Below are 21466 nucleotides of genomic sequence, written 5' to 3'. Positions count from 1 at the left end.
AGGGGAATATTACAATATAGAGAAAGGATAGGCATGGAGTATGACAGGTTGTGTGGCTAGATTGATGCTTATTGAGCATGTGCATGCTTTAAATGTTTGTGCCACTAGCTAAAAGAGTAAATTTTATTGCTTAAAAGAATAACAAAATGTAAAATTGAATAGTAAAAATTCCTAGTACCAACCAAGAATAAAGGTATATATGAAGCATTAAATATAATCCTAAGTTAGGTTCAAATGCGCAAGAAATCACAAAGATTATGCTGAAAAACAGATCATTTTTAAGCAGGACATAATTTTGGAAGTCTAATTAAATCCGATATGTAATTATACACTAAAGCATTATATTTGCCCATGTAGAAAATCGCATGCAAAAATTGTAATCTGCAAACTAAATTGATAAGATTTTAACAACAAGATAAAACTTCATTATTGGAAAAAAGAAAGAAAGAAAGAAAGTTCGTTCTTTTGTTGTTAATTCCAACAAAGGAAAAATGAAATGAAAGGCAACGATGAGAACAGCACTTGTTAGATGTTACCCCCAACCAGAACCAGCTAGCCAACCAGATGAGATCGTTGGAACATTAAAACTCTGGTCAACTCCAAGATCCAGCAGCTCTATTCTCTCTACAATGAAAGCAGGACCCTTTGCCGACCTAATATAACAACGAACAGAGGTAAGTAACTACTGCTTTCTAACATTACTTTCTGTCAAAAATTGACCAACCAGATCAGCAAGAAGGGTGTTGAAGAGAAGGAAATGGTTGAGAGGTTTACCTTGGCTTAGTTTACGAATTGGGATGGAAGTCTCTGCCCTGTGCAAAACCCTAGCAGGAAGGCCTGCACGGTACAAAATTATTTATGATAGATAGGTTACAAAATCGAAAATGGGGCCAGCACAAAAAGGTAGACCACGCTCGTCCCCCCGTGCGATCCCTTTACTACACCATAACTGATCCCATCTCTCTCGACTTGGAGGAGTTGGGCCGGCGTGAGGAGTTTTGCGTGAGGAGTTTGGGTCGAGATTAGGGTTCAGAGGAGATCACGCGGCAAGGAGAGGAGAAGGCGCTCGTGGAGAGGAGAAGGAGAGGAGAAGGCACTCGTGGAGAGGAGAACTCGTGGAGAGGAGTGGTGAGGAGAAGGCGCGCGCGCGTTGAGGGTTTAGAGTTTAGCAAAGCGAGGGCTGCGAATTTATTTTAAGTGAGTTTAGGGGAAACATACACAACACTTTAAAAAACGTTTTTTAAAAAAATGTTGTCTTTGACCATAAACAACAACACTAAAGACAACACTTCATTAAAAACCGTTGTCTTTAGTAAAAAGTAAATACCATAGACAACGCTTTTCACTAAAAGCGTTGTAAAACAAAGAACGACAACGTTTTTATTAAAAAGCGTTGTCTATTGGGTGTTGTTGAATGCAAAAATTCTTGTAGTGTCTTGATTCTGACATTCCCTATGCTGATAACTTTGCATGACACATTGTTTCCCATCAACACTAAACCGGAATGCACTGCCCTATAGATGTTAAACCACTCCTTGTTTGGAGTCATGTGATATGAGCATGCAGAGTCTAAGATTCATGCATCCGTCAATTGCTCTGAACTCGATATAACTGATAGCATATCTCCATCATCGCTCTCTGAATTTTTCTTTTCAACTATATTTGCAGAGTTTGTCAAACTACCTTTGTTCTTGCAACATGTTTCTTTATTTCTGGGCAATATCTCTTAATATGAACTTTGCCTCCACACTTGTAGCACGTGATCACCTTCTTATTTTCGATATAGAACAAGCCTTGTTGTTGTTGCTTGATCCATGTCGAGATTTTCTCTTACCACGCTCTTGATTGTTATTTACCATAAGTCCTTCTCCCTGAGAAACTTCATCGCTTGTTTTCTTTCTTTGGTGAAAACCTAGCAATGTACCTGTGACCTCCTCCAATTTGAAAGTTTCCATTCCCCACATCAAAATAGTAACCAAATTCTCGTACGTAGAAGATGAAGATAGAGAATTCAACAACATCAACACTTTGTCTTCATCTTCGATCTTCACATCAACCTGCTTCAGATCACTTACAATCTGATTGAATACGTTGATGTGCTGGCTCAGATTAGTTCCCTCTGACATCTTCAGCCCGAATAATTTTTACTTAAGATATATTTTGTTTGTCAATGACTTTGTCATGTACTTACTTTCTAGTTTTTGTCAAACTGCTATTAATGAGTCCATATCCATGACATGGTACATCACATCATCCGTAAGATAAACCCTGATTGTTGTCATTGCCTTTGCCTGAAGTTCTTCCCAATCTTGATCTCTCCATGCTTTTCGATTTCCTTTCTCCTAGCGCCTTCACCATGCCTTGTTGTACCAACAAGTCTTTGACTCTTCTCTTCCATAATCTGAAGTTTCCGGTTCTGTCAAACTTCATCATATCAAATTTCACAAAAGTCGTCCCCGACATGTTGAAGAAATCCGTCAAAAAACTGTAGGTTTGATACCAATTGTTATACAAAGAGGGGACAACACCTCTCAACCTCTAACGTGCGGAAGAAGAGGAAGAGAGAAAAGAGATCGCGTGGAGCAATAAGACACACACGCACACAAAAGGAGAGCAAACATGAGAAAGGAGGAGAAGAAGAGAAAGAAGAAGAGTTATCGTGGTTCAGTGACGCGCCTACTCCATACAAACGGCTGAAACTTTATTATAATTTTCTCTATACAAGAGAATCACTTCTAATAATTTTTGTGATTGTTGTTGTACAATAGATTTATAATGATCCCTATAAATAATACATAAACCTTAGACCCGGTAAAATTATAATAGAATTTTATTATAAAAAATCACAACAGAATTCTATTATAAAAATTCATTATAAAATTAAATTATATAAAATCATAACAAAATTTTATTAAAAAAATCATAATTTTTTTTCTTATAACATTCATCACATTAACCTTAAGTCAAATATAAGCACCAGACATTCTTAAATGTAAATAAAACTACGTACATCATAATCCTGTCCGAAACTAATTGGCACGATCACAAATATAAATATTTCATTCTTGAAACTCAAGCTTACGAGATAATTTATATTCTTAAACGCGAAGTTTCATATAATATTCATGCTGGAAAATTTTAGTTTCATATAAGGGAAATTTAACACATTCTTAAATGAAAACATGCTGCAAACGCGAAGTTTCATATAGTGATCACTGTTTAATTTACACGTTTTTCATTTTTAATTTTTAGAAAATACATATTTTTTAGAAAACAAAAAATAATTTTTTATCCTTCTCTATTTTTCTAAAAAATACTAATTAAATTTTTAAAAAACAGACATTAAAAATACAAACAAAACATCATTTTCCAAAAACACATATTTTTCAAAAAATAAAAAATAAAAAACACACAAATTAGACCACCCAATATTCTAATCCACGTGGGTATATATATATATATATATATATATATATATATATAATATGATTTAGACGGGATTAGCAGCGCATGCATGCGGGCGTCACAAGCGAACAATAACGACGGTCCTCTAACTTCAGCTGCCGAACTCCATTCATCCTTCTTTCCGCCCCCTATATAACGGCGCTATGCACCACTCCGGCCGAACTGCACTCGGACAGCACCGGAAGCCATGGATCTTCTTCTCCTGAACTTACTCACCCGCCCTCTCTTCCTCCATCTCTTTTTCATGGTTGTCGTCATCATCATGCTCCCGGTTACTCTCTTTCAATACCTCTGGCACTCCTCCGCCAAGAAGCCCAAGTTGGTGCAGCCACCTTCCCCCTCGCGGCTCCCCCTCATCGGAAACCTCCACCAGCTCGGCTCGCTCCCCCACCGCTCTCTCCGAGCCATGTCGACGCGCCACGGCCCGCTCATGCTTCTCCGACTCGGCCAAGTCCCCGCTCTCGTGGTGTCATCGGCAGACATGGCCCGCGAGGTCATGAAGCACCAGGACCACGTCTTCGCTAGCCGACCGTCGCTCACCGTCCCCAACATGTTCACCCGCAACGGCCGTGATGTGGCCTTCGCTCCCTATGGGGACCACTGGCGCCAGGTCAGGCGTGAAATTATTGTTGTTCATTTTCAATCTAATTTATAATCCCTCGATCTCGATCTCTGATTCTGCGCCAGCAGGCCAAGAAGGTGAGCCTCCTCCACCTGCTCAGTGCCAAGATGGTGCGCGCCTTTCGACACGTCCGCGAGGAAGAGGTGGCATCCATGGTGGAGGACATCGCCGGAGCCTGCGCCTCCGCACCGGGCCGCGCCATCGACATGACCCGCGTGCTGAACACTCTCGCCAAGCACGTGATCGGGCGGGTGACGCTCGGGGAGATCTCGAGGCACGCCGCGTGGGGAGACTACATCGACGAGATCATGGGGGACGTGTCCGTCGCCATGGGGACGCTCCACGTCTGCGACTGCTTTCCGCTGCTGCCGTGCCTGAGAAGGATGATGATCAGCGGCCGAGTGAGGAAGATGGTGGGCCGAGTCGATGAGATTATGGAGCAGATAATTGAGGATAACGAGAGGAAGTGCGCCGCAGCCGGAGAAGGGGATCATGACGGTGAGGAGCCGAAGGAGACGGCGGAGAGCTTCGTCGAGGTGTTGCTGTCGCTGCAGAAGGACGGGGACGACGAAATGAAGCGATTGATGACGAGGGACACCATCAAGTCAATGATCATGGTGAGTTTGACCATCAATTTTATCAGTTTTTTTAAAAAATAAAAGATAATTAGTTTTGGATAAAAATCAATTTTTTTTAATATATTAGTTAACATATTGTTTTGGGCAGGATATGTACGCGGCTGGAATGGACTCGACACATATTGTTATCGAGTGGGCGATGGCGGAGTTAGTCAGCAATCCACGTGTCATGAAGAAATTGCAACACGAGGTGCGACAAGTAGTTGGATCAAAATCAAACATCTCCGAGGAAGACTTAACTCAAATGGACTACCTACGTGCAGTCGTCAAGGAAGCCATGCGCCTCCATCCACCAGGGCCGTTATTGGTCCCGAGACAATCGCTTCGTGACACCACCGTCGGAGGGTACCACATCCCCAAGGACACTTGGGTCTTCATAAACGTCTGGGCCATCGGACGAGACTCGATCTCATGGGGTGAGACAGTCGAGGAGTTCGAACCGGAGAGGTTCCTCGACAATGACATCGACTATCGAGGGCAGCATTTTGAGCTGACTCCTTTTGGTGCCGGAAGGAGAATTTGTCCCGGAATTGGGTTTGCTATCGCCGTCATCGAGCTTGGACTTGCTACCCTCGTGCATAAGTTTGAGTGGAAACTGCTCGAAGGTGCGGAGATGGACATGAGCGAAGTTTTTGGGATCACAATGCGCAAAAAGAGTGGCCTACAACTTGTTGCAACACCTTGCTTCTAAGTATCTATGTAGTTCGAAATTAGAAGAATAATGGCAATGGAGTTTGTCTTTTATAAAATTTTAAGCGTTGATAGTCGAACACTCCTTGTGTTCTCTGTATCAGGTAGAAAATTTTCTGTGTCCAAGATCAACGTATGGTCAGAGAGTGTTGGTCATGTCCCGACAAATCTTCTCCGATGCTTCAGTGAGATTTTGAGAGTTAGTGAAGTGAGAGTCAGCATACCTTTTTCCGAATAATAACTTTCCCGAAAAAAAATAATTAACTTAAATTTTAATAAATAATAAATTAATTAAAATTAGAGTATTTATCATCTAATTATTTTATCAAGTGGGTCGGAATTAATTGGTCTGAAAGACTTAATATTAGGATAAAATTTAGTTAGGTTCATAGGACTCGATAACTTATGCGAAGTCTAAATAGATTTGTGGGACCTGATATTTAGCAGGAAGTTCGATTGGATCTGTGGGACCTGACAATCAGTCGAAATCCAGTTGAGTTTGTGGACTTGACAACTGGCGGGAAGACTTGGTGGGTCAAAGGCGAGTCAAACGACTGCAGTTGATAAATAGTATTAGTACCTTGTGGTTATTTTGATGTGATCAACCAAGTTCAGTTAGGTCCTGTTGTATTTGATCCTTGTGTCTAAATGTGCAGGAGTTTAGGAACACAAGAAGTCGAGCAGAAGACGTAATTAGCGAGAAGAATGACACAAGAAAGGAGTCGACGGATTCGGTGCATCCGAAGGACAAAATGCTGCAGAAGAGTACACCGGCGGATGAGAAGGACATGTGCGGCGGTCCAAGAGACGAGAAGCCGGGGAGGAAGGCTATTCGAGAAGAAGGTTAGAGTTGGGTTCGGGTGAACTCAACTCCGGTTAGCCAGAGAATCACTCATGCGAAGCAATCAGTTATTGATCTAAGTTGCCCTGTGGAAGGCACCTTCCATGGACTAGAAGGCGCCTTCAATGCCTCTTGAAAGACACATTTCATGGCTTGGAAGGCACCTTCGATGAACAGTAAGAAGATGTTTTCTAGCCTTTGAAGGCACCTTCAGATAGTTGTTAGTCGCGATAGAGTTTTATCCACAGCGGATAAAACTTATCCGATGGAGGGCGCCTTGGACCTCTTTGGAGGCGCCTTCAAGCTATTGATAGAGTTTTTCAGGGGCTATAAAAAGATCCCCTAACCTAGGAAATAGTCTTATTAATTTCCTAGTAACTTTATGAGCATTCAATGAAGGAGATTTTTTTTTTACTTTTATTTGTCTTGGATTAACAACCACCTAGGTTGTAACCAAGTAACTCTTTTTGTCTCTTTCCTTTAAGTTGTTAATTTATTTTATAGTTGTTCAATTAAGGTGTTATAATTGTGCGATTGCGACTAATTTGAGTCGAGAGATTAGGAAAGGTTTGTTTTTATTATACAGGCAATTCACCCCCTCTTGCCAACCCCGCTAAACCAATGAGTGGTATCAGAATCCAACCACTTGAGAAGGGATAATCGCCAACTGAAGTACAAAGACGATGGTCGGACTGAGCATTTATCCGTTGAAGTTCGAGGGAGACTTCCCACAATGGAAATGCCAGATAGAGGTATTTTTTAAAATAGATTTCGAAATTATCTTAATTATGAAATATGGTCTTGTAGCTCCCCAAGACCCACAAGGAAATGAAAAAAAAGAGTATCAATGCACCAAGTAGAAATAAGCAGACTTCGTAGCAAATGGACGAGCCGAATTCCATCTGCTGAGCATTCTATCTCCGCAAAAAGTCAGCAGAATCGACACCTAAGAATCAGCAAATGTGTAAAACTAAATATGCATATAGTTTAAACTTAAGCTTAATTAAATCATTAAAACATAATACTATTAATAAATAGCCATTCATGATCGATATACCTAAAGTCGGTGCATAAAGAAACTAGATTGTCTTCAAAGAAAATGCACACCAAAGCCTACACACACAACACCAAATAGAGAATCATGCACATTCCAACATTATGAAGTCAACAATCAAATACAAGTGTGCATAAACAATAATCGAATACCGGAGTTTCACACCCACCTGACCCCTGACCAATTCAACAATCTTTGAGCCCGGGGCTGAGCTTGCGGTCCGAGCCAAGCTCGCAGCAAGGGCTAGGTGAGGCCACGACCAAGCCCACGGCCTGCCAAGCTGAGGACGGCCAAGTTCGTGGCTAGGGCTGAGGTCGCGGCCTTGCTTACGGCCAGGGCTAAGACTGTGGCCTAGCTTGCAACTGGCCAAACTCACGGTTGGGCGAGACTCCGCAGCCAGAGCTTGCATAGGTTGTGGTCGGCCTCACAACCTCGACGAGAGACCGTGGTCGTGATCGAAGATGGGTGGAGAGGGAGAGGAGAGGAGAGGGAAGAGGATTACCTGTGTTTTAGAGAGTAGATCGCATGTCGGAGAAGATGACACTGACAATCAAATAGAGAGGAGAGAGATCAGTGAGATAGGGAAAAAAAATCAGGTCAGTAAATCCAGAATTCATTAAATTAGCGATGGAAATTTAATTCTGTCATTGAAATAGTGAAGGAATTAAATTTTCATCACTATTTCAACAACTTAATTAAATAATGTCACTGAAATAACAACAAAATTAATTTTCATCACTAAATTAGCGACGGAATTAAATTTTCATCGCTAACGTAGTGACAGAATTAAATTTAAGTCGCTAATTGAGTGGCGAGAATTTATTTCTATTGCTAAATTAAATAGATTAAATATGATTTTGGTTAAAACAATCAAATTAGCGATGGAATTATAATTCTATTGTTATTTAAGGGGTTTTTTAAGTGAGGGCTTGTAAATCAAGATCAAAGTCCTGTATGCCCCGGTCTTAGAATTTGATACTCGGAATAGACTCGGAGTCACAAGAAGTGCCCGACTCTAAGATCCTGTACTAAAAAATTAGGCTCAGAGACAAATAAAGATTGATTAGCACTCAAGAAGGAAGGGCGAAGTAAGCAACATAATAAATACAATTAATGGTGAACATTAGCTGTTATAGATAAAGGATAATTTTTAGGGTGCATTTGGTTAAGTTATTATATATAATCAAGATTATTGGGAATAAAATATAACCAAATATTATTTGGTTCAATATAGATAATGTAATAAAAATTTATTTATGTGAAAGTTTTAATGAATAACCTAATTTAAAATTTTACTGTATTACAAAATTAATCATAATATAATAATAATAATAATAATAATAATAATATTATTATTATTATTATTAAACTCTATGTTTTTATATGTTTTTTTTACTTTTTCTTTTTCACATTTTTCTTTATTTTTTTTATGTGCTTTTTTATTTTTTATTTTTGTAACATTTTTTATTTATTTTATTTATTTTTTAAAATTTTTTATTTTATTTTATTTATTTATTTACATTTTTCTTGTTTTTTAAAATTTTATTAAGTTTTTTAATTTTTTTTTCTATTTTTCTATTTTTTATGTTTTATTTATTTTTATATGTTTTTTCTATTTTTTATTTTTTATGTTTTTTTAATTTTTTTACGTTGTTTTATTTTTTATTTTTTTATGTTTTTTTTAAAATTTTTTTAACGTTTTTTTAAATTTTTTTTTAAACGTTTTTCTATTTTTTTCCCTTTTTAATGTTTTTATGTTTTTTATTTTTACATTTTTTCTATTTTTTTATTTTTTTTTACATTTTTCTCTTAGGATATTTTTGATAAAAAAAATTCGTTAAATTCAGGATAAAGAAAAATCTTAGGGGGCGTTTGGTACGCGCGTTTTTCATTTTCATTTTCTGGAAAAAGTGCGTTTTCTGGAAAATAGTGTTTGGTTTGCGTTTTCCGCACGCGTTTTCTAAAAAATTGGCTATCGTTTTCTAGAAAAACAGAGAATGACAAAAAGTCGTTTTCTGTTTTCTAGAAAACGCGCGTTTTTCAGAAAATGAAAATGAAAACGGTGCAAACCAAACGCACCCTAAGTTTTCCGAAGTTTCCTAATTCCGGGTTGCATGTCCCTTTTGCTGATGTATCAGACATGAAATATTATTGAAGAATCATCGATTACCTAAATCAAACAGGATTTTTATTGATCAGCTTGGATAATTAATCAAGATTATCAAGGATAATCTCGATCAAACACACCCTAATAAAGCTTTTAATAAGGAGGGTTGCTAAACGGCGAGATAATAACCATTGTCGGTGAATCTTGCATAAGGAGAATATTAATGTCATAATGCGAACTGTTACATATAAAGAACTATAAAAGAAAGTCGATAATACAAGACGAGGTATGTTAATTCTCATACAACTATCTATTCCTCTAATTCTTTCTACTTTCAAAATCTCATTTAACCATTGAAGGGACTTTGTCGGAACAAGACTAACGCCTCTAATTGCGTGTTGATCTTGAGCAAGGAATTGTTTCTACTTGGTATGGAGAACATGAGGAGTTCTCACTCATCAATAACCAGGGAGTACTCGGCTGCCCATCCTGATTATACCATATCATATACGAATTAGAGCTATTTTTTACCATCAAAATATCTTGACTAACACACTTTGAGGGCCCCACAGGATTTAAATCCATGGATAAAGGTAAAAATAAATAAATAAATAATAATAATAGTAGGAGAGACTAGAGTTTTACCGTTTGTTTTACCGTTTTATCTACGGATGTAGTGTAATGGTAAAATACTAAAAAAAACACTAAAACAAAATTAGAATTTGAATACTAAATGGAATAAATATTTTGAAGATCGGCTGTATAAACTATTTTAAAAATTTATTTAGTAAATGAATCGGGGAGTAAATGAATTAGAAAAAAAAATCCTTGGGCGAGTTAAGTGAAGAAAAAGAATCCTATATAAAATTATTATGAACACGTGATTATTATTATTATTATTATATTTTTTATTTTTTAAGTTGAATCATATATTTAATTCACGCTGATTAATTCTACAGTGATCAACGTATGATCCTAATAAATCAGAAATGCTCACAGTGGATGTTCCATCAACCCAGTATTTTTAAATCAATCATTTGTTAAGGAAAATCTATCCTCTAATTTATCAAAACTGAAATTCGATCCTTATATATTTGAGAAATTGAGAAAATAGTCTACCACTGCACCATTATCTTGAGGTTAACACATTAGTATTATTAAAGCAAAATATAATTTCACTCATTGCACAGTGTCCTTTATATGAGGTAGATCGGACACCTAACAAAATATTTTTGTATCTATTAAAAATTAATCTCAAATTTATTAGCGCAACCACTCAGTGCCGTGGACACCAGAATGCGTTGTTCGATCAATTGCCTTTTTGATTCATCACTGAAGGGCAAACCAATTTCCTTTTCAGCTATAGCTGCAAACTATTAGAGGGGAAGCAATCCATTGTCCATCGCTGTCCTGGAAAAGCTGCATGCCTTGGCGACAGGCGCTCAGTTGTCTGCAATGCACGGTGCTCACAAGCCGAACATCTCTAGCCTTCGGCATGCAGCGACTGCCCAGGCCGGGCTCTGATTTAAATCGATTACTGTCCTTAGAGAATCTGTAGACCTTAACTTTGCTATACTGTGTGGAAAATGGAATTAGGTACAGGGGCAAGTCAGCAAGGGCACAGTTCCGGCACATCATTCATTGTCTTTGCTCTGAGCTATCGAGTTCTACCCATCTCAAACTTACCACTTTCGGCACAAGCTTACAAAGTCAATTTACTGTCCAGTTAATTAGAAGATGACAACAGCATAAGAAATTAATTTCTAATAAATATATACTTTTGAAAAAAAAAACTCTTCTCATTTCTTAACTAATTTTACGATCAGTTATATTGGCATCTACGATAAAGATATAGGAGGAGCATAATCATATTTTTATTATAATTACAAAGTCATCTTACATTACTGCACATATAAATTTCAAAAAAAAATATTTTACGTAATTAATTAACTTTTGTAATATCAAAATGTACAATTTCTCTTTTATTTAAATTTTTACTCTGCACATTGGAAAATTTAATATTCTTAATTTATCCTCTCAAATTTAAATATAGACAAAATTTATTAATAGACTTAGAAAATTTTAAATCACTTGAACTAAAATTATAAAATTAATGTACCCATGGAAATTTATTTAATATATCTATGCCCTCATATGTTATAATTTATCACAAATTTATTATAAGATTTATAAGAATAATATTAAATAATTAATGTTACATATTTTTATAATTTTCTTAGTTTGAAAAATATTAAATTTTTAAATGATATAGATCCATGGATCAATTTTGAATTCTAAATTGACTAAAGAATTTTAAATTAAAATTAATATATTTTTCAAAATCTTGACGGTATAAATTAAGAAATTTTTGCAGTAAAAACTATGAAGAAACAAACATGGATATCAAGGAGAGATCAATTCATACCTTGCAATATCATTTACTTTTTTGCAGTAAAAACTATGAAGAATTGGTGGCGACCATGTGGTGCATGTACGAGGGACAGGTTATATCACACCTTTGTTTTGTTCTTAGCACAGAGAAAGATGGAGACCGAGAAGCATAAAGAGAGAAAATATAAAATAGATAGATGTATGGGATTAGGTAGCTGCTTCAACACCAGGCCAAAGGGCAAGACACACCTCTCCCAAATCCTTGTTTGGCCTATCAGAACTTAAATATTAAATATATATCAATTTAATATTCCGCGCCTAGCAGATATTCCTCAAGACTATGCCACAATACTGCACAGCTAGCAGATGAACTTAAATATATCAATTTTCTCTTATAAGCATTTTCCTCCATAGCCTGCATTCCTGAAGAGTGCTTGTTTGATGTCTTCAGCGCTCAGGACTGCCCTCTGATCCATCTCCTACAGCTCGAATCGAGGATCGATCAGTAGAACAAAATCTTGACGATGTCAATTACATAAAATGCAAACGTACCTCCAGACAAGATGCCTGCATTCCGAATTCACTGAAGCAACTCATCACGCACTGTTGGATGTCCAGCCCGAGTGCTTCCAGCGTGCTCACGGTGGAAAGCAGGAGGCCCGGCTTGGCGGCGCAACAGATTCCGATGCGCGTATCGTTCTCTCTTCTTTGGACATCGAACTGGAAGATCGTTAATGCACACCAAGATCTGTTAGATTCGGAGCCACAGGATTAATGCGCGTGTACTTTAGGGAGTTCCTCACCGAGACCTCCTTCGAGTTTAATTCCTTGAAGATGTTCAGTAGAATACGAGTGTCTTGCTCCGGAGCGAGGTCGATCATCTCCTCTTGCAGGTGCTTGACCCTGTCGAGTAGCTCCTTCATGTAATCGATGGTGTCCCCGAGAATGGAAGTTCTGTCCATCTGCGTGTTTTTTCTCACGAGCATTTAATCGAACACTCGACGGAGGGGCGAGCGAGGTAAACCAAAGTGAGAAAAAGCAATCCACCTTGCTAATCTTGGGGACTATCGACCTGAGCATGGAGAGCCGGTCATTGAGCCTCTTCCTTCTCCGTCGTTCCGCCATTAGATTCTTTGACGGCGCACCTTCGAGCTTCGTCTTCCTCGTCTTCCTCAGCCCGGCGACCGGCGGCGGCGGCGGCGCCTCCGACTTGCAGGAGCTCTGGCCGCGCTCGACGTCGTCGAACGCCGAGGACTGTACCTCCGGCGCGGCAGAGTACACTGCGTCGCTCAGGCAGTAATCATAGCCGGCGCAGGGAGGGAGGAGTCCCGCGGGGCTCTGCTGGAAACAGTCGAAGCAGGCGTCAGCTTCGCCGGGCGCGAAGAAGGGGCCGAGCAGCTCGTCCAAGAAGCCCTGCTCGTCGAGTTCCATGGGCTTCCCACCTACCAAACCGCTGCACGAGCAGTCCTTATAACAAAAAAGAGAGAAAGGATGAAGAAGGTGGGGCAATTATCCCTCGCAGTAAACGCTAAATCTCAGCCTATCCGATAGGGGCTGCAACCCATTAGAGCAATGCATGATTAAGGCAAAGATTCCGACACAATCTGCTGCTCTCTCTTTAGTCTTTAGCCTTGTTCAGGCTCTTCCAGTACCAGCTTTGGTCATGGAGAATTACGGTCAGCTGTCATTGCTCAGCTGTTGGACACGGAGCAAAACCAGAGCGGTAGAGCATGTGCCCACTGTATTTTCTCTCCTCATCCTCCCAAGAATACCACCAACACAAATCCTCCCTCTCTTTTGTTCTGTCTCCCTGAGTCACGGAGGAAGATAGAGACATGCAGTCGCAAGACGATGACGGAGCTGGAGAAAGGGGGAGAAGGAAAAAGAGGGCACAAACAAAAAAGCTACTGCTAGTGACGGGGCAGGGCTTAGCTCCTCCTCCCCTAAACCTTGGTTTACGTGACCATTCAATCCACGCATTGCAGTAGAAAAAGTGCAGACACACACAGCCCTACGCTCTGGTCACGATGGCTCAGTTTTTAGTCAATGAAAGGTCGGCTGTGTTTGAGGTGGCAACTTTTTTGGTCGTTCGTAGCTTAAGAACGAGGGCTATAGATGCAAACGAAGGGAACCCGAGGGAGAAGAAGACCAAAAGACAAAGCACAAAAACCCAATCCACATGTGATCATGTGTCTTCGTTGCCTTTCGGCGCTAAATATTGAGCTCATTGCGACTTTAACTCCGGCGCCAAGAGCATCTCTTAGTGGAAAAGTTGTTGTAGGGTTTGTTTTTAATCTCCATATCAAAGTAAAAAATTATATTCATTTCTCCCCTATCAAAAAAAAAAAAAAATTCTATTATTTATCAAACATCATATCTAATTCTACATATTATCCAAAAAAAATCTTTATTTTAAAATTGTCCGAAGCAGGTATCCTTTTTCATTTTTTTCAAATAATATTTTTTTTATTATTCATCTGTAAAAAAAACTCAGAATGATTTATTTTTTTCTAAAATACAAAATATAATCTCCTCTTTCATCTCCGTTGAAGAGTTCATTTTCGGAATGGCTTATGATTTGCTCCCCTCATATTGAGCTTTGTCTAGGAATCTACGATTGTTGCGAGATAGGATCGTCGTTGGCGAGGTTGCCATCGTGACCAAGAAATACCTTCGTAACACTGAAAAAATACATGGATGGCTAGCACTATCTTTCTCTTCCTCGTAGCTCCCCTTATCATTGAGATGGACCATGAGCAGCAGCTGAACGAGTTAGAGATGCAACAGTCAACTCCCCTCGTCGTCCCCACCACCCTGATGCCCCTCAACTCCAAAGTCGCGCCATCCAAGTGAGAAAAGGAATTAGATGATTATGGTATAATATCATACTTGGATAGTATTAATAGTTCCTGTTTAAGATAGTTCATTAAATTTGATGAGTTAAAAATACGTCGATGTTCTTATCTAATTGAATATTGAATTTCATTGCAGATAGTTTTCATATTTATTTTATAATTCCCTTAATGTTGACTAAAAATTATGAATGATCTCCTAACTGATTTGTTCCAAGAATATAGTTTTAAGTTGGTCTAACCTTTTTCATATAACGATTGATTTGTTGGGCTTTTTGTTGTCATTTTGATAAAATATTTTAGTGCCAAACTTTTGACTACAAGAAAAAAAGTTGATAGACAATACTTTAAAAGTGTTGTCTATGTGGTTGAAAAGTATTGTTAAAAGTTTACTCAAAGACAATATTTTAAAAGCGTTGTCGTTTGTAGTAAAGACAACGTTTTAAAAACGTTATCGTTTTTTACAAAGATAACACATAAAAAGCGTTGTCTTTTTTAAAGACAACACATAAAAAGTATTATTTTTTTTTAGCAGACAATAATTTTACAACACATAAAAAACATTAATTTTTTAGAAAAAAACAAAAGGTTTTAAACTATTGTCTTTTAACACCAAAGACAAATAAAAGATAAATGAAAATGAATCTACTTCAATCAACGGCATATTATTAAATAAACAACCAAGATAAATATATAAATTATCATCTTTACACTTCTATAACAAACATAATTACTTACATACAAAGAAATTTTAATTAGGAGACACTCAAAACTACTCCTATTGATTACATCTTATTGCATGAACTTAAAGGATCTTGATAGTTGCTACTTATCCTCTTGACTTGAATGTTCTTTACTCATTGACTTTAACCATCTTCTCGATTAAATCCCAAAGCCTTCTTGATAGTTCTTCGTCGAAGTACTTCCCAGTCACACCCCTGAGGTTCAGATGTAGTGCCACATAGCATGTAGTTGTTGCTCCTATAATCATCCATACCTGAGCTATTTAGCTGGAGTTCTGAATACCTCCATTCACCATCAAAATATCTACAAAGGCACTACACATGAAAGATTCAAGACAAAGTGTAAGTTAGTCCTGATGACCCACAAAAATGAAACAACAACAATATCTCTAGTGGATTCTATAAACTGTGAGATTCTAAAGTAGAAATCAAGACAGTTTACTTAGCATTAAATCAACAAACAATACAACATAACTGATAAACCAAAAAAGGAGAACAAACTCATGGCTTAATGTACAATATCTTATCTAATCAACATCCACATTTCACTATGTGCTATCATGTCATGGTTCTGCTAGTAGAAATATTGATGCTACTATTTTAGAATTCCACAACATCTTCCCATTATGATGTTCATCTAAGATAGAATGACAAAAGCACACGGCCAATATGGGCAATCAATAGAAATATGAACAAATCCACTTGAAAATCAATTAATTTTTTTTTTACATACCTCTAGGAATGATGGTCGAACTTCTATAAGTTGTACAAAGGCGGAACAAACCTGTGTATCAAAGAAAACAAACACAGATTGGTGAAAGATAAAAAACTTAAGGTAAAAATACTTAAGCAACACGTAAGTTTGGATTCATTAGAGAACTCTTTTTTCTCACAGATACATATCCAACATCCTTACCAATCACTCAGTCATTAGATTCATTAGAGAACTCTCCACTTTCAAACAAATTTTAACAAAAAAAAAAGGTTATTAGGCCCATGCAATTTTCTAAGAGACTGGAGATAAATGATGATGAACCTCTCTCTTGATATATGTAGCCATGGACTTTTATTTTTCTATATTTTGCATCTTAATCCTTCATACTATGATCAAGTAGTGCTTTTTCCTCCTCTTCGCGTATCAATGTCTCCTCAAAGAGCATCATACAAGCAATTTTGAACTTCACTAAGCTTTGTTTATATGTGGCTTTCTCGTTGTGCTTGAGATGAGGCTTAAAGTAAAAATTGTAGGGTTGGAATGTGTGTTATCAGCAATGCATATATATATATATATATATATATATATAATCAATTTAAACAAGCTTATCAAATGTATCCTTTAGAATCTACCTATGATATGATGTCCTTTAGAAGTGGCACACAAAATTTGTTTCTGGTCCATTAACATCTGCATTGAAAAAGACTTAATGCATCACCATTTATCAACCAAGAAAGATATTGGAGCTTGTTAGGAAAGTGTGATGAAATGCTACAAGGAATCGATCAAGTTCGAAGGTCAATGCTTAGTTCCCCTGACATATGAGAGATCAGTATAATGAGGATCCAAAAGAGTGGAAATTGTAAACTGGTTCTCAGCAAGGAGTGCAGCATGCTTGTTAGTATACAATGATACAGCTAGAGCTGCATGTATCTCTGTGGGATGAAAGATACCCCTTATAAAAACTTGTAAAACATGTATTGTAGGAAGCATAAAATTAATCTTGAAGAAGTACCTGGGTATCCCTTTAGAGAAATGGATACATCCTCCATCTCAGCAATGGCCTTGTCTCTGTCTCCAATCTCATACAATATAGCAATGCCTTTCTAACTCTTGCATAGTCTTAGTTGCCTTGAATCATTCACGTTTGCAAATAGATGTCTATATGTATTATAGCATTTTTCTTATACCAAAAAACTAAATCATATGCATTGGTGTATAAAAATATGCAAGATCCAACCTCAAATGAAATTGTTTTCCATTTCTCCCCACAGGTCTTGCCAATCTATGGAAAAGCATCATGCTAGATATATTAGGTTTAACAAAAATAAAAAAACTAAAAAAGCTATACATAACTACATGCTTGAAAATTATGAAATTAATAGTGGAGATATCCAAAATCACAATAAGCCCAGCTAACTCTAGGTATTTGGTGTTTGGTACATGAATCCTAACCAACCTAATTGAACTCCATTCAAGGCAATTTGAGTCTAGGCAAGGTAATTGAAAAGTTGAATAAATTTGAGTCGCAGAAATTTAGGAAATATTAAAAATAAACTTCCACATGAATAAATTTTTCAAAATTGAACTAATCTAATCTAATCTAACCTAAAACACTCAACTAACTAACCATCACAAGAATTCAAACCAAAGAAGATGCAAGTTTAGAAACTAACTAATGAAAGAGGCATTTCATCAAACACATAATGAGCGAGAATTCAATTAAGCAAAATACATGCAATTCTAAATATGGGAGAATAGTTACGTTACAATTAACAATCAACAAGCATAACACAATCCAACATAGATAGAAATAACCCAATGTCGTAGACACGAATTGGAATATAGCTCTCCTCTTCAAATCTGAAGTAGAGAGGGGGCTACTGGATGGAGATTCTCCGACGGCCAATCTACCTGTGAAGGCTGTGGATGAACTGCTCATCGATGGAGAACGAACCCTTCTTTTCAAATCTGAAGAGAAAGGGGTTGTCGAAAGAGGAGAGGCGCTACCGGCTAGTGATGAAGCTTTACTCTTTAAATCCAAAATGAAGAGGTGGAAGGAAACTAGTGGTGGTGAAGAAACCTCTACCAATCAGGAGAGGGTGATGTAGAGTTCGACGGTGGCACCTCTCCCAATTGGGAGAAGGTGGTGGCCTGAGGATGAAGGCACTGTGAGATGGCTTTCAGATCCAAAAGCTCTGTGAGAAGACCTTGTCGTTAGCGATGAGGATGATAGTAGAGGAGATGAGATGGCCGACGAATTCGGGGATGAAGCTCCTATTGTGTGCGTTAGCATCAGCTGTGGATGAGATGGAGGCGGAAGAGGGAGCCTGTCCTCTCCCAATCGGGTAGAGGAAGAGAATGAGAGAGGTCGGCGGTGATGAAGTGGAGGAGGCCGCCGACCCTTGGTAGCGGTGGACAAGAGATGAAGCTTTGGGTTTTTGTCCACGGACATGAGTTTTGGAGCCTAGGTTTTTCACTGAGAAGGGTTCGGGCGGAAATGAGTTTTTGATGAATTTTTCACGAAGGGGTGGTTTTGGCAAAGGAGTTTGGTCGTGGACATAAAGAGCACTTGTTAAAAAATTATTGTTATAAATATAAAAAAAAATGTCAATATACAACGTTTTTTGAAATGCATTGTTTTGATAAAAAAAAAAATCATTAAACAACACTTATTTAAAAAAATATTGTCTTTACTAACAAACAAAAAACATAAACAATAGGTTTTACTAAAAGCGTGGTTAAAAAAAAGACAACGTTTTTTTTAAAAGGTATTGTCTTTTAAGTGTTATGTAATTCTAATTTTTTTTAGTACACTTTCTAACTAATTATTTAGATTGGACTGATTTTCTTAACATATGTAAAAGTTTTATTAATAATATATCAATTATTTCAACTCTAGTTTTTTTTTATCTTTATATTGTATTACTGTTATTCAAATATTCTATCTTTTGAAAACAATGTCGAGAAAAAATGACATGTTTGAGGAACAAATTATATTATGAAACGTCATAATCTTGTACTAGATTTGAACAATAATATTAAGAGATAATTTATTCATATAATTATAATAGCATTAATCCTGCTCTATTCCTTTTTTTTGAATTAACAAGAACCTCCTTAATTATTATTTGTAGAATATTTATCTCTTTTTACAAAAGGCTAAGGATAATAAAAGATGATCACTTGAGCTATCTTCATATAGAAAATCATCTAGGATACTTGAAAATTATAAAATATCGAACCAGATAATAATTAAATAATAAGGTTTAATAGGCTAATAGCTTTAACGAAATTTTTAAGAATTTTTAGAAATCTTTTTGGATTTAATCGGAGATCGTATGATACGTTTTAAGGGGATGGATCGATTGGGATAGGATAAAGCCTGTTTGGAATATCTAAAAGTGGGAGTTGGTTGAGGAATTAACATAGATTTTGATTTTTCCTAAACCTAAGTTTGAATTTTATAAATTTAATACATTACCGTGCCCTAGCCTCCTTGCCCACACCGATCCCCACCTCGCGAGCGCCCCCGATTTCTTCGCCACCGACCTCTCCTCCGTCGAACTCCTTCCTTCCCTCTCCCTCTCGCGAGTTCCCGTGCCCTAGCTCTCACACCGCCGACCTCCCTCCTTCCCCAGCCTCGCGTTTCCCCTCACCAAACCGCCACCTCTGTCCATAGCACGGGATCGCGCCGGCGTTGCTCATCCCGGCGTCGACCAAGCCTTCTTCCCTCTTTTCCTCACGAGTTCCCACAACCGCATTCGGCGATCTCTCCTCCTCACGCTAGCACCAGAGATGCCGCGACGAGCCAACGACCGATGCCAATCCTCTTCTCTCCGAGTCGTGCCCTAACTGATCCAGCAAGTACTCTCCATATGTTGGTATGAGATCAGGGAGGTAAGGATTCAGTACTATGATGATTACCTACTTGGATGAGCTGTGATTTGAGATTTCGGTGGTGTTCCTGTATGTTCTTGCTTGTTTTTACTTCATCGCAGGTTTCCTTTCTAATTTCTGCAATGGAATTGGGCTTAGCGCATGGAGGACTGACTTTACTCGATTTCTTTTGACGTTTTGAGTTAGGGATCCTATTCTTGACAGTCTCGGCTAGATGCGATGGTATTTAGCTTTCTCCTAGGGTTGTCGAAAGCTTTGGAACAGGTTGTAGGTGCTTTGCGCTTTGATTGATAATGTCTTGCTGCTCTCTGTTGTAAGAACATGTGAACAAATTCGGAAGTTTGGATTTCAAGTCAAGGTTGTTCTGCATCATGTCTTGTATTACTGTATTTTTTGTGCTTTTGATCGGATTCGATGCTGCTTGGTTTCATGTTTTGCGATACTGAAATGCAGTGAATTTGGGTGTTTCAATGCTATAATGATTCCATCTTGCAAGTGCATTACCTTATGTTAGTAAGGATTCAATGAGGTGAGGGCCAAATGTCATGGAAGAATTGAAAGGTTTGGTGCTATGATGTTCAAAAATAGGAATAAGTTGCAAATCGATTTTCATTGATGTTGAGGCTTCATCTAGTGAGTCTTTGCGGTTTTCTGCTACGGATTTGAGGTGTTTATGATCGAGTTCGGTGTTGCCCTGGTTCCTCTGGTTGGTTTGAGTTTCTGAATAAAACCCTTAGGGAATTCATTTGGCTTTGATGATGTTCTACTCCTTTCTATATCCACCAAAAGTTTTGGACAGATTTATGGGTAGTTAGGCTTTGAATGAGGATGCTCTTGTTTCTTTTTTTATCATTTTTGAAATCCTGAATAGATTTGATTTGAGAGTTAGAGTCTATATTTGATGTTAAACTAGGTTTCCTTTGATAAGTGAACTGTTGGGACAGAAGATAGTTAATTTGTGTGCGCTGGCGCAGGACGTTAATTGAGACGATTGACGTGACGGAGCATGATTTGGTTCAGACTATCTAGTAAAGGCGGGTACTTCTTACTTTGACTCTTTAGTTCTTTGAACTTAGTGCATGAGCTATCTTTGGTTAGAAACTGCTTTTACCTTGACTCCACTCTTATTTTTCCTGCGTTTGATACTTCCACTCGATCTTTGAGATATTCATTTTCATATTTATACAGTCTCTCATTGTTATCCATGATACGTAGCAGATACTAGATATCATGTTTATATGTTTTGATTGTTGTTTATTTATGTTCCGTATTGAGCATGCTGGCTTCATGTAGCATACCTAATTTCTGCTTATATTTGTATAATGACTGTTACATCTTGCGCATCATATCATTGCATGTATGTCAACGACAAATTCTCCCTTGTGGTCGAGAGAGTCGTTGACCAAGGCCACACACTCGACCACTCGAGAGAGTGGTAGCTGGAGCAG

The 21466-nt window shown here is 37.9% G+C and overlaps 2 protein-coding genes and 2 long non-coding RNA genes across 6 annotated transcripts; 2 read left to right on the top strand and 2 right to left on the bottom strand.

Annotated features, from left to right (window-relative positions):
• Positions 1–3559: 3559 nt before the first annotated feature.
• Positions 3560–5474, top strand: LOC122040754 (cytochrome P450 71A1-like). Its single transcript, XM_042600181.1, has 3 exons — positions 3560–4075; positions 4156–4704; positions 4814–5474. The coding sequence occupies exons 1-3, from the start codon at positions 3653–3655 to the stop codon at positions 5414–5416; spliced, it is 1575 nt and encodes a 524-aa protein (XP_042456115.1). The 5' UTR covers positions 3560–3652; the 3' UTR covers positions 5417–5474.
• A 6500-nt stretch (positions 5475–11974) lies between these two features.
• On the bottom strand, positions 11975–13776 carry LOC122040753 (transcription factor bHLH93-like). The gene is made up of 4 exons (XM_042600180.1): positions 12856–13776; positions 12612–12770; positions 12361–12528; positions 11975–12287 (listed from the first exon to the last, which is right to left on the bottom strand). The coding sequence occupies exons 1-4, from the start codon at positions 13237–13239 to the stop codon at positions 12201–12203; spliced, it is 798 nt and encodes a 265-aa protein (XP_042456114.1). The 5' UTR covers positions 13240–13776; the 3' UTR covers positions 11975–12200.
• Positions 13777–15344: 1568 nt separating this feature from the next.
• Positions 15345–18657, bottom strand: LOC122040752. 3 transcript variants are annotated; one of them, XR_006128715.1, is made up of 4 exons: positions 17134–18657; positions 16751–17053; positions 16137–16187; positions 15345–15718 (listed from the first exon to the last, which is right to left on the bottom strand). It is a non-coding gene; the product is annotated as an uncharacterized LOC122040752 (long non-coding RNA). The 3 variants fall into 3 exon arrangements; XR_006128716.1 differs by having other exon boundaries at positions 16751–17403; positions 18033–18656; XR_006128714.1 differs by having other exon boundaries at positions 15346–15718; positions 16751–18657.
• Positions 18658–19592: 935 nt separating this feature from the next.
• LOC122040751 lies at positions 19593–21052 on the top strand. Its single transcript, XR_006128713.1, has 3 exons — positions 19593–20018; positions 20120–20376; positions 20993–21052. It is a non-coding gene; the product is annotated as an uncharacterized LOC122040751 (long non-coding RNA).
• Positions 21053–21466: the final 414 nt, after the last annotated feature.

The sequence above is a fragment of the Zingiber officinale genome, chromosome 2A, assembly GCF_018446385.1.
Source record: "Zingiber officinale cultivar Zhangliang chromosome 2A, Zo_v1.1, whole genome shotgun sequence".
Classification (NCBI taxonomy): Eukaryota; Viridiplantae; Streptophyta; class Magnoliopsida; order Zingiberales; family Zingiberaceae; genus Zingiber; species Zingiber officinale.
The sequence above is the reverse complement of the archived record's forward strand: the minus strand, read 5'-3'. Positions and strand labels throughout refer to the sequence as shown.